The 12,378-nt window shown below is 38.2% G+C and overlaps 1 protein-coding gene across 2 annotated transcripts; it reads left to right on the plus strand.

Annotated features, from left to right (window-relative positions):
• Positions 1-2,163: 2,163 nt before the first annotated feature.
• Positions 2,164-11,678, plus strand: slc30a8 (solute carrier family 30 member 8). Of its 2 annotated transcripts, none has more exons than XM_047383100.1 (9): positions 2,164-2,706; positions 5,308-5,474; positions 6,368-6,514; positions 7,358-7,511; positions 7,633-7,787; positions 7,885-7,997; positions 10,664-10,769; positions 10,896-11,030; positions 11,297-11,678. In XM_047383100.1, exons 1-9 carry the CDS (start codon positions 2,633-2,635, stop codon positions 11,440-11,442), a joined length of 1,197 nt encoding a protein of 398 aa, XP_047239056.1. In that variant the 5' UTR covers positions 2,164-2,632; the 3' UTR covers positions 11,443-11,678. The 2 variants fall into 2 exon arrangements, with proteins under 2 accessions (XP_047239056.1, XP_047239055.1); XM_047383099.1 differs by having other exon boundaries at positions 2,168-2,706; positions 7,633-7,793.
• The last annotated feature ends 700 nt before the right edge of the window (positions 11,679-12,378 follow it).

Consider the following 12,378-nt stretch of genomic DNA (forward strand, 5'->3'; position numbering starts at 1 on the left):
CCTCAACTGGCTCCTCTCAATGTGGAGGAGCAGCGGCTCTACTCCGAGCTCCTCCCGGATGGCCGAGCTCCTCACCCTATCTCTAAGGGAGTACCCGGCCACCCTACGGAGGAAGCTCATTTCAGCCGCTTGTATCCGGGATCTCGTTCTTTCGGTCATGACCCAAAGTTTATGGCCATAGGTGAAGGTAGGAACGTAGACCCACCGGTAAATCGAGAGCTTTGCTTTTCGGCTCAGCTCTCTCTTCACCACAATGGACCGACATAAGATATTGATTTAGTATTATGTCTTTAGTACAGGGGCCGTAACAGGGCCCCTGTTGGCCCCTGTCTGAAACCGCCCATGGTAACCATGGAACCGCCCATGGTAACCCTTCTTTAGTATCTCCCGGTATATCGGTTGGCATGGTGTTCTGATAATCTCATGTTGTGCATGAACATACTCAGAGGTTTTCTTCTTGCTAGTTCTTTACACAAACCCCTATACTTAGCCCATAGTTTCCCTTAAGACATTAAATTAATACAAATAGGCATACTTTTTGAGTACACTCTGGTTCATTGAAAAGCACATTGCTTTAGGGGCATGATTCATTGTCGCCCCCTTGTGTTCATTTTGAGAACAAATATGTTTCGGTTGGGAGGCGACATTTTTCTTTATTTCAAACGGTTCATTTTTTAAGATTGAGTAATTCAGTACAAATCTACCAAGTTTAAAACTCGTCCAATAACATAAAACTGCAAGCCAGTAGGAATACCTACTGGATATATCTGTGCACATAAATGTGCATGTTTTGGTAAATGGATTTTCTCATAACAGAAAGTAACAAAAAACAAAAAGTTAACAACCAAAAACGAGTGGTTATTTTCATTTATTTACAAAATACACAATGTTTACTTAAAATAGAAATCATTTTCATTCATTGTGGTGAAAATCAATGGGCTGAATGTTTAATTTTATACACCTTTTTTATATTTTTGCTTAAATTTCATACTTACAATAACAAAACTATTAAATCACCGGTGAGACAATGTTCTCAATATCTGGCTCACAGTGAGTTAAAATCGAAATACCAATCCTAATCAAAACCCAAAACATTTTTACAAATGTATTAATTTTAGATGTTCGTGCTCATCCAATTAGTTTGTTGTTGAAAAGCGCCCCCTACAGACGATCTGTGCATGCTTTGTCGACTGGATTTTCTCATCAGGAACCAGAAATGACAGACAAAGAAACAACTTACAAATTGATAGTAGTTTAAAAATACAAATATGAAATTAAATACGAGTCATGTTTTGTATTTAGAAGCAGACTTTTATTTGGTTTGATTTTATTTTCACATTTGAAATATTAAAAACATAAAAATCACTGACGAAGAGACAAACACTGAAGCAATCTGAAAATTGTCGACACCTTATTAACAATATGAGGGAGGGGTTGATCAGGGCTGGCAAAAAGGTTCTGTGGGGTCTTGAGCCGAGTTTCATTTGGGGCCCAATATCACCACCACTTACAGCCTTTCAATACAGATTTGGTCAAATCTGGGAAAAGATGCCAAGTTTAACAGGCTGAGCTGCATTTGTTAACACACTGAGTTCAAACTTAAAAGATTAAACTTGTAGCATCTTACTGTAACTACGCTAACGCAACAGGCCAACAATAAAGATGATTTGCACTTTCACAAAGTTAAATCGGCAATTCCTTTAAGTCTTAAAATCTCACATTTAAATTTTCAACATTTTAATCTATCTTTGCTAAAACCGCCTAATTAAATTTAATAGTATTCTCAATGTCAGTAAAAAAAAAAAAAGTGGTAAAATTCAAGCGTTTATAGGCCCCTGGTGGTTCGGGGTCCGTTCGGCGAGTTTTCCAACATCCGGGTCTCAATCAATCAATTTCCTCATCCTAACTGACAAGCAATAATTTGAATTATTAATTTCATATTACTGTTCTTTTTAATTATTTTTATTACCGTTTTTGAAGAATTACCAAACATGCATCAAGCTAAAAATAAAAAAACCCAATTTCTGACCAGGTCAGATATCCCAAAGCTTTTTCAGAAAAAGAAAAATGATCTCCATCAACTAAGATAATCTGCAGTAAATGTGACTCAGGATTTGGGGAATCCACGGATAAAACCTTGTGATCCCACACGTGGGGTGGGCGCACACGGCACTTCCAGCTGCGTGTGGACTCGCCAAGTGTCGGCTGCTGCTGCGTGATGGTGTTTACCTCAGTGGCGCAATGACACGTTTCACCACCGTGCAATGAAACACAGCTGAACATTTCAAGAAACAGACAAGTTTGTACTTGCACAACAGTTCCTCTCGTCGTTTTTTTTTTCGTAATGTGTTTTCAACTTCTGCATCCTCCAAATGTTGAACCCCCCCCCCCTTCCCCCCGGGATCTCCGCTTCAGACGGGTCGCAGTTTGCACACGGCTGCGTGGGTTATTTGCACCCATTGTTTTGTAAGATGGGTGCAAATATTTGCAACTATCAAACCATTTCCCTCTGCGAGTGGAGAAACAACAACGCTTCAACGAGATAAGACCAGATCTGAATCTGTGAAACCTTTTCTTTTCCCACTGGAGTTCCTTTTCTACTGGAAATTACTGTTTGATATTCACCTCAGTGATGTTCCACAGCAAGGATCCAGAGAGACTTCAGCTGCTGACAGAACAGAACCAGGCGTACACTCTCCCAAGAAGGTGAGGCAAACTTTTATAGTGAATATCAGTGACTTTTAGATGGAAACGATGCAATTTCTTATTACATTTTTTCCTGTTGTGGTTATGCTCACGTCCCTCTTTGATCTACACTTTTCCACACGGGACTGAAGTGGGATCTGTGCACAAACCTGCATTTAATTCTCCTAAATTGGCTTGTTGGTCAACCGGTTATTTGATCGGTTTTTATTAGGGGAAACGATCATCATAAATTCGGATATTTTTGTAAGGGCTGTTGTAAGGTTGGATTAGTCATATTTTTACATAACTGGTGCTTAATGATCTTAAACTTCACATATGGGCACTAAAAGAAAATCTAATACAAGCCTAAATATTGATAGTTAATTCTGATATCCAAAAAAGCCAGTATCTAATATTAAAATCTGTTAAATTACAAATGTATACTCTGTTTGAGCAACTTCGATTTGTTTTCAACATTCAGTCTTCTTTGGTACTATTCTACCACAGCTTGACTTGGTAATATTTGCCCTCTCTGCATTGCAAATATTCTCCAAATTGATCCAATTGTGAGGATATATTTTATTCACAGTTATGCACAGGAGAACCCAAAGGCTTTCTGTCCATTCAGGTGTAAGATTATGACCTCCTGGCTACAGGCCTTAAATCACACCAAGAACAGAGAAATCTGTTCTCTCTCCACCAGGCCTGCAAGAGTAAAATGATGTTCTGTTTTTGCAGCCTGGCACCAGAATGTTAGCAGCAGGTCCTTGGAGTCCTATAAGTTACAAGGTGGGACATTCATGGGTCGCACCAGCTTGTCCAGTACACCCAGCAGATGCTCAGTTGGATTAAGATCTGAATGATTTGGTGGCAAAATCTTCTTAAACTGTTGTTGGTGTTTTGTTTTTGTGTTTTTTTTTCAACCCTGGTTTTCAAGGCACACTACCCTACATAATTTAGATGTTTCCCTGCTTCAGCACACCTGATTTCAATTGATGGCTCATTTACAGGCTTTTTTTGAACTGCAGTCATCTGAATCAGGTGTGCCAAAGCAGAGAAACATCTAAAACATTCAGGTTCAGTGTGCCTTGTGGACCAGGGTCGGGGAAAAAAACCATTCCTGAACCATTATTGCTTTGTGGCAGGGTTCATTATTGTTCTTTAAGAGGCCACAACTCTTAGGAAATACAGTTTCCATAGTCTTCAAGAATTTCTAAATAGGTATGTGTCAAAGTAACATCCACATAGCTGGCAGGTCCCAAGGTTTCCCAGGAGAGCTTTCCCCAAAGCATCACACCGGTTTTGCTTCTTAGTGCATCTTAGTTATCCACATAATGGGAAGGAGAACTTGATTCATCAGATCAGATCATCTGCATTCATGGCTCTGTGATCCAGTTCTAATTTTCACAACCATGATGGTGCTCTAAGTGGTGCATAGTCGTCAGTGAGGTCATGCTGACTGGTCTGCAGCTATGCAGCCCCTTAAGTAACAAACAGCAATGCCCTGTGTATTCTGACACCCTTTGATTGAACCAGCATTATTTCTTTAGCAATCCAAGCTACAGTACCTTATCTGTTGGAGCATAGGTGTCCAGGCCCTTAAACTAATCCTTTGTTGAAAATCATTAAATATCAGCATCAAATCGTCTTTGATAGGGATCTATCAACATTCAACATCTTGACTTGGTAATATTTGTCCACTCAACCTCGCAGAAGATCTCAACATTTTTCAGAACGCTAGGGCATCACTTGGACACAGTCCTCTTCAGGTGACCCTACAGAAATCTGTCAGATTAAGTTTTGGACTCTGGCGTGGCCGTTCAGAAACTGGACTTGTCTTCAGGTGTAGCCCCACTTTTGTTGATTTGGATATGCAGTCTTGTGAAAATTTATCTTAGACTCTTTCTGTTTTTGTGTTTATGCGACACAAAGGTTTCAGATGATCAAAAAAATGTATAGCAGGAAGTTAACCTGAGTAAGAATAATTAAAAAATATATATTTTATCAAGAACAAAAAACAACCTGTTCAGAATTTTATGCTTAACATACAGAGTAGTTGGCATATAGCAAACACCTGATGGCACGACCAGTTATTAAATTTAGGGGGGAATTAATTTGTCACCAAGGGCCAAGTTAATTTGGATAGCTTTTTTCCCCCCAAGAAGAAAATCAGTAAAAAACTGGCTTTTGTATTGACTTAGGTTGTTTTTGCTTTTTCGTCACACTTAAATGTTTAAATAAATTTTAAACATAAGAAAAAAAGAAGGACTGTGTAAGGGGGTAAATACTTTTTCCAACAGCACTGCTTGCCTGAATGATACTTTTTAAACAGTAAGATATTTTTGATCTACTGTACAGTTTTATCATCGCAGATCAATGTTTTATCAGCTGTTTGGATATGGACTACTTTGAGAAAACAGGAGTTTGATTTAAAATTTCTAGTTGTAAAATAATTGTCAGAAAACGTAGAGTAATAATTCTGACAGTTGTCATATTAGTGCCATCTTTGTAGTTTTTCTAGCCTTTTTGTGCAACAGTCCCTATCTCAGTTTCTTGGTAATGAATCTATTATCTCAAACTTTTAACTGTCTGTAATTTTATATAATATCTTTTTGTATGCAGTGTGCCAAACCATGAAGAACTGCAGAAAGATGGCACTGGGGCTGTCAAGCATTGCCATGATAACAGCTATGCTCAGGAGGACCGAGAGACGGAGAAAAAAGTTGCCAGGAGGAGGTTGTACGTTGTTTCATTCGTCTGCTTGCTTTTCATGATAGGCGAGATTGTCGGTAAGTCATTTTTTCCCCCCTTTTTCCTGCTTTGTCAGTTTCATTTCGAATTATATTTACAACTGCAAATTTAATGCTTCTTGAATCTCTAATTCTTTCTTTGACAATACTAGTTGCTGTCTATTTATAGTAAACTTTATTTGTTCATCTTTTTGTACGTTCCATCTTAATTTTGACCATTAACTTTTGTCATTATTCACTTTCTTTATCTCTGTTATCTTCTCATTACTTTTCTTTATTCATTTTTTATCATTTCATCCTCCTGTTGTTTATCTTTAATTCCCCAGCATTTTATTCTTTTTAAAACTATAGGGTCCTTTATTGACAAGAAAATATAAATTGTAGTTTTAGTTATAAGGCACTTTTTTACTGCAGACACTTGCAACTAAGTGTCTTTGGCAGTCCTCCAGAAATGCTGTAATGTTTTAAGTTTGCAACAATAACCTCTACATTAAAGGTTTCCAAATCAAATGATGACTGAGCAAGGGTTAAATTACTGCTAAGTTAAAGATTCTCCCAAAACAATTGTAGCTGGTGTTTGCTTTAACAATGTTTACCCTTCTCTCTATATCATTGACTTCTTTATTTTAGATTAAAGGTTTGTTGAAAACAGTTGGAGAAAAAGTCAGATGACTGCTTTTGTTGTGCTTTCTCACTATGAAAGTGATGATGGGACACAAACTGAACCTGTGTGTCATCGTTTTAATTGATCTCCATAAATCCAATCCACATGGATTTACCTAAAGCAGTTTTTTTAAAAATTACTTTTCTCACCAAAACCTAGTTTCCTCATAGATAAGTGGTCAAATGCAGCAGAAAAACTTAGATTTGCTAAATTTTGTTGGTAATGTGGACAGACCCCGAATAACTGTTGCAACTTTTCCTTTTTGCAGGTGGTTATTTGGCAGGAAGCCTTGCAGTGATGACAGATGCTGCTCACCTTCTGACCGACCTAACCAGCTTTGTCATTAGCTTGTTTTCACTCTGGCTTTCCTCAAAACCTGCCTCTCAAAAGCTCAGTTATGGCTGGCATCGTGCAGGTACAGATACTGGAAGTATTTCCTTTAGCGCATGTGCAAATGATCTGACGAGACGAATCGTGCTTCCAGGATAAGCATTACCCATTTAACCAGCTAGCTCTATTGTTAGCATGTAGCTAATTTGTACAAACTTGATTGCTAGTGACATAAATTGATTGTGGACAGGTGGGTTTTATACAGATAACGAGTTCAAACAGGTGCAGTTAATACAGGTAATAGTGGAGAACATGATGGCTTCTTAAAGAAGAACTAACAGGCTTGTGAGAGCTGGGATTCTTACTAGTTATTAGATGATCAAATACTTATGTATTGCAATAAAATGCAAATTAAATACTTAAAAATCACACAATGTGATTTTCTGGATTTTTGTTTGCACGTTGTTTGCCACCCCCACCCCCACAACCCTGAAAAAATGAGCGGGTATAGACAATGGAAGGATGAATAGCTAACTTGTTGGTTGCACGTAGCTGAATAACTGTATGCTTATAAGTTGACGTCGTTTTCGTCCTACAGCAAACGCATTTTTGCACCAGCAGCTCCAGATCCAGTTTCAGGACAGGGTCAGTCTAGGCCAAGTCATTCTCTACTGATGTTCTCAGTGTTCTATAAGTAGAAAGATAATTGATGCACTTTCATTTCAAAACGTGTCCAACAACCTGTTATGATAGAGGCAGTCATCATGCCCCATAGAAACATACTGTAAGGGTTTTTTCCTTACATCTTGATATGTAACTGCGTGTTAAGATATGGTTAACGTCTTACCCTTTGCAGTTGATGTTTGACTATTCGTCCTGGTGAATTTTCTCCTGATTTCTTTGTGACATTGTGTTGTCCTCCATACAGAAATCTTGGGTGCTCTGCTGTCAGTCTTTACCATTTGGCTGGTCACAGGAGTGTTGGTTTATCTCGCTGTAGAGCGCCTCGTCAATGATGACTACACCATCGAGGGCCATGTGATGCTAATTACCTCAGGCTGTGCAGTAGTGGCCAACATTATGTGAGTAAAATGGATAAATGTTATCATTTATGCCAATATATTCAAGAACAGTGTTCTTCTTGAGGTTGGAGAAAAGCACTTGTTGTGAAGCTGCTTGAAATGAATCCTTATTTTCCAATAGAATGGCCTTAACTCTTCACCAGTCGGGTCACGGTCACAGCCATGGCGGGCTCACTTCACATGGGCACGGACACAGTCACAGTCCTAAGGGAGAAAAAGAAAAGAATCACATCTCTTCAAATGATGAGTGCAAAGACATGGAGGAAAATCATGCAGGTCATGGTATGCTCAAAGTACAGTGATATTTTTGAGACACTAATATAGCTTAATTGATTATATGTGCTATGATGTGTCTTATTTTATTACATTTTAGGCAAGAGGGCTCAGCAGGCGAATGCGAGTGTGCGAGCAGCTTTTGTGCATGTGATGGGAGACCTTCTCCAAAGTGTTAGCGTGCTCGTCAGTGCCATCATTATCTTCGTCAAGGTAACGTATATTATTTTGCGTTTGTCTCTAGATGACAATATAATAGAGTGGCAAGTATGGGTGTCTAACACTTATATGCATAGATGTGAGTGGTAGAAGCTGCAAATGAGTATTTAAAATGTTGGTTCAAGATTTTGATGTTTAATATCCTTTTCAGACACTTGTGATTAGCCAACAATAACATAACCACTAGAGGTTATAGGGCCACTACAATTCCTTGCTTATCCCTCGGTGAGACACCCATTCAAAGTTGAACAAGGACTATGCAGGTTTTCCTCACCTAAAGTCTTATTTGTGTATTTTCATTATTAATAATTACAAAGAGATGTTTATATGTTTTGCTTTATTATGCAGACATTTTCCTTTTGAAATACTGTTTTGTGCATCCCTAATTTCTTTCAAAATTACTTCCAAGTGATCTCTAACAGCTTTCTTAAGTAAGTAAATTTATCTTAATGTTTTTCTTCAGACTCATTGATAAAGGGATTTCTGAACATGTAGGTGTTTTATTCATCAAATCTTTCAAATCAGTTACTTTTAAGGTCTGACACTTCTGTTGGGCTTCACTTTCTTTCTCTCAGCTCAATAGGTTGAAAGGGGTTCTGAAAAAGAATGGAAAAGCAGCGAACGATGGGAAAAACTTTAAAATATTGTTAGGAAATTTTGAGAATTTTTGATCAAAACCACTTTAAAATGTTGCACAAAAGTCTGGTTGCTTTTTGAGGAAAGTATGGGTTCAATGTACAGTGAGGTTTTTTTTTTTATTGTGTGAGGCGTTCTGTACGTCAGTCAGTCATTTTCTACCGCTTATTCCATAGTGCCATAGTGGGTCACGGGGGAGCTGGTGCCTATCTCCAGCAGTCTACGGGCAAGAGGCAGGGTACACCCTGGACAGATCGCCAGTCGTCGCAGGGCAACACACAAACAACCAAGCACTCATTCATACACCTAAGGGCAATTTAGAGAGACCAATTAACCTAACAGGCATGTCTTTGGACTGTGGGAGGAAGCCGGAGTACCCGGTGAGAACCCACGCATGCACGGGGACAACATGCAAACTCCATGCAGAAAGAGCCCCAGCCGGGAATCGAACCAAGGACCTTCTTGTTGCAAGGCAACAGTGCTACCAACTGCGTCACCGTGCAGCCCAAGGTTGTGACCCTTGTGACCCTTTTTCCATCATGTCATGTGTTCTGACATATTGAAAGACATACATTATCTGGGTCTAAACATGAGGAGGTTCAGGGGATTTTGTGGAACATCAATTGCTGTCATGTCTTGGTAAGTGTTGCTATTGGTGCGCTTCACTTCTGAATAGGGTGTGCATATCAGGATCAAGGATGTGGAATTTAGTGTTCTGTTGTGTCGGGGCTGGGTGTGTTATTTTTGCAAGTTATCACATTTCCATTTGGGGGAAGGGAGTGGATCAACTGACTGTCCGGAAAGAAATTTCAAGGATCCAGGTGCCCCCAGGTGGTAATATTATTATTAGCCAAATGAATGATAAAGTAGATCATTTTGTCTGGTTCAGTTTCAATCATTCAGCATGCCGAGGTTAGTGAAGAATCTGCAAAGTGGGAGCTTAAGTAATAAAAATTATAGAGTCATGGGTGCAATATTGCAGTGAGATCTGCATTGATTCTGCAATTATTGATGGTATACATAGCATGTGAAAACTAAGGCACTCAAGCAGCATAATGTGCAACATGTCCAAAAAATGTATGGCAGCAATATCAACTGCATGACACGGTGGTGCTAACGCAATATTTTTCTGTGGCAATTTGTCTTAATATGCCGTTGAATTGAAATGCAGCTACTCAATAGGGTGATGAAGGTATAATCATTCAGAAAACCTGGAAAACAACTGTTCATTGTTACACTTTTTAAAGATTACATGATAACCTGGTTCCTTAGAAGGAAAGTGTGGGGTTATTGTATGGTAAAGGAGACTCAAAACGTAAAAAAATCAAGTACCGTAAAATTACTGTAGGTCATTTTCAAAAAATGTGCAATAACTCCCAAGATGTTGATATGAATTTAAGATGGATTTTCTGAAGATGATCTTTATGTTTAGATTAGACTAAATGAACTAAAATGGGTCTTCTAAGGATAACATTTAAAGTGATTATATGGGAAACTGTCAACATTTTGACCATAAGATCTTGGGTTGCCTTGTTTTGAAACTGTAATGTGATTGTTTCAACGTGTGGTTGGAAACTATTCACCTTTTTTTTTTTTTTTAATGTAAAATTTAGTTTAAATTGGGGTCAAATATTGTTGCTCTCTGTGGTCATTTTATTTTGAAAGGATCACATGAGAACACATTTTTGCTCGTTGTCTCAATACTTGCAAATGTTTGTTCTTCTTTATTCTATTTTATAAAGAAATAAATTGCCTGTATATCTGTCAGGTATCTAATACCAAACTTTGTATTCTTGCTAAATTCCTGATTGATTAAGTCTTTCCTAAGCCTTACTAAACCATTAGATTTGTTAGTAGATTAGAGTAGATATGTTGCAGCTGCCATTTAAAGGATTTCACCAAGATAATTAGCTTTTTTTGTGTGGGAAACAGGTTTCCCCATCTGTCAAAATAAAATCAAATGTTTAATTATATAGTTATTTAGTATAATAATCTTAGTTTTTACATTTTCTTTTTTCTTCTAGCCGCAATATAAAATAGCAGATCCGATCTGCACCTTCTTGTTCTCCATTTTGGTCTTATGCACCACCTTCACCATCATGAAAGACATCCTTCTTGTTCTAATGGAGGGTGAGGCAATCATTAACGAGCTAGTACCTTCATATACCTTTGCTATATACATTTTTTTGTAGATTGTTTAGATCATTTATAGTCTTGCTCTCATCTGTGTTTCCCCTCCTGTCCAACTTGTTGCAGGTACTCCGTCGGGGGTGAAGTACAGTGAGGTGCGAGACCATTTGTTAGCTGTGAAGGGAGTTAAAGCAGTCCACAACCTTCATATCTGGGTCCTCACCATGAATCAGCCAGTACTCTCTGCACACATAGCTATAGGTGAGAAAAGTTAGTCATTTACCTTTTGGAAGTAATTGCCAGCTTGTTTTATATTTTAATTAGATGTACTGCTTTGGGTCTAAGTGGCCTCTTTATATAGGTGTTAGTTAAATATAATACAAGACGAGTCACATTTTTGCTATTTCAAACTAAAATATATATTTTTTTTAAATGGAAGAATTTATTGTAATATGTCCATCCATCCAAAGGCATTTCAGTTAGAAAGAGAATGACAAAGTTGTATGTTTTCTCTTCTTTGTCTCCAGATGATTCAGTTGATGCCCAGACTGTCCTGAGGGAAATGACCCAGGCCTGTTTCTCTTCCTATAACTTCCACTCCGTTACATTTCAAATGGAGCGGCAGGCTGACCTGAAGCCTGGATGTAAACTGTGTGAAAATCCTAAAAAGTAAAAACCTGATGTGTCTCGTTCCCATCAATGCTAGGACAGCCTCTTCATGAATGTGGTGATATCGGGGCTCTGAAGGGTTTTCTTTCCCTGCCGCATCTCAAACAAATTTGCGTTATTGTATTGGAAGTGCCCTTTGTCCGATAAAATGTTGGTATTTCATGACAATGAGGATGGCACAAGTTGTAAAGGATTTTTGGGGAAATAAATCTTTTGACTTTTTTCAAAAAAGTCCATGTACCTCTAATTTGTGCTTTTGGTCTTTTGAAAATATCAGAATTTTAATTTTGAATGTCCTTCATAACTTAGTGATTCTGAAAAAGATATATTCATGGTTTCAGTATTAGTGTGTTAAGTCATCACAAACTAATACACTCAACATTAAACCTCTGACCATACAGGTCCTTCTCAAAATATTAGCATATTGTGATAAAGTTCATTATTTTCCATAATGTCATGATGAAAATTTAACATTCATATATTTTAGATTCATTGCACACTAACTGAAATATTTCAGGTCTTTTATTGTCTTAATACGGATGATTGTGGCATACAGCTCATGAAAACCCAAAATTCCTATCTCACAAAATTAGCATATTTCATCCGACCAATAAAAGAAAAGTGTTTTTAATACAAAAAACGTCAACCTTCAAATAATCATGTACAGTTATGCACTCAATACTTGGTCGGGAATCCTTTTGCAGAAATGACTGCTTCAATGCGGCGTGGCATGGAGGCAATCATGCTGTGGCACTGCTGAGGTCTTATGGAGGCCCAGGATGCTTCGATAGCGGCCTTTAGCTCATCCAGAGTGTTGGGTCTTGAGTCTCTCAACGTTCTCTTCACAATATCCCACAGATTCTCTATGGGGTTCAGGTCAGGAGAGTTGGCAGGCCAATTGAGCACAGTGATACCATGGTCAGTAAACCATTTACCAGTG

The sequence above is a fragment of the Girardinichthys multiradiatus genome, chromosome 13 (assembly GCF_021462225.1).
Source record: "Girardinichthys multiradiatus isolate DD_20200921_A chromosome 13, DD_fGirMul_XY1, whole genome shotgun sequence".
Taxonomy (NCBI): domain Eukaryota; kingdom Metazoa; phylum Chordata; class Actinopteri; order Cyprinodontiformes; family Goodeidae; genus Girardinichthys; species Girardinichthys multiradiatus.

What these genes read in the sequence shown, in the direction of transcription:
- slc30a8 (XM_047383099.1), top strand. Translation starts at nt 2,633, where the DNA reads ATGTTCCACAGCAAGGATCCAGAGAGACTTCAGCTGCTGACAGAACAG. An exon ending in CCTTCTTGTTCTAATGGAGG is followed by an intron (nt 10,770 to 10,895) that starts GTGAGGCAATCA and finishes AACTTGTTGCAG; the next exon opens with GTACTCCGTCGGGGGTGAAG. An exon ending in CTCTGCACACATAGCTATAG is followed by an intron (nt 11,031 to 11,296) that starts GTGAGAAAAGTT and finishes CTTTGTCTCCAG; the next exon opens with ATGATTCAGTTGATGCCCAG.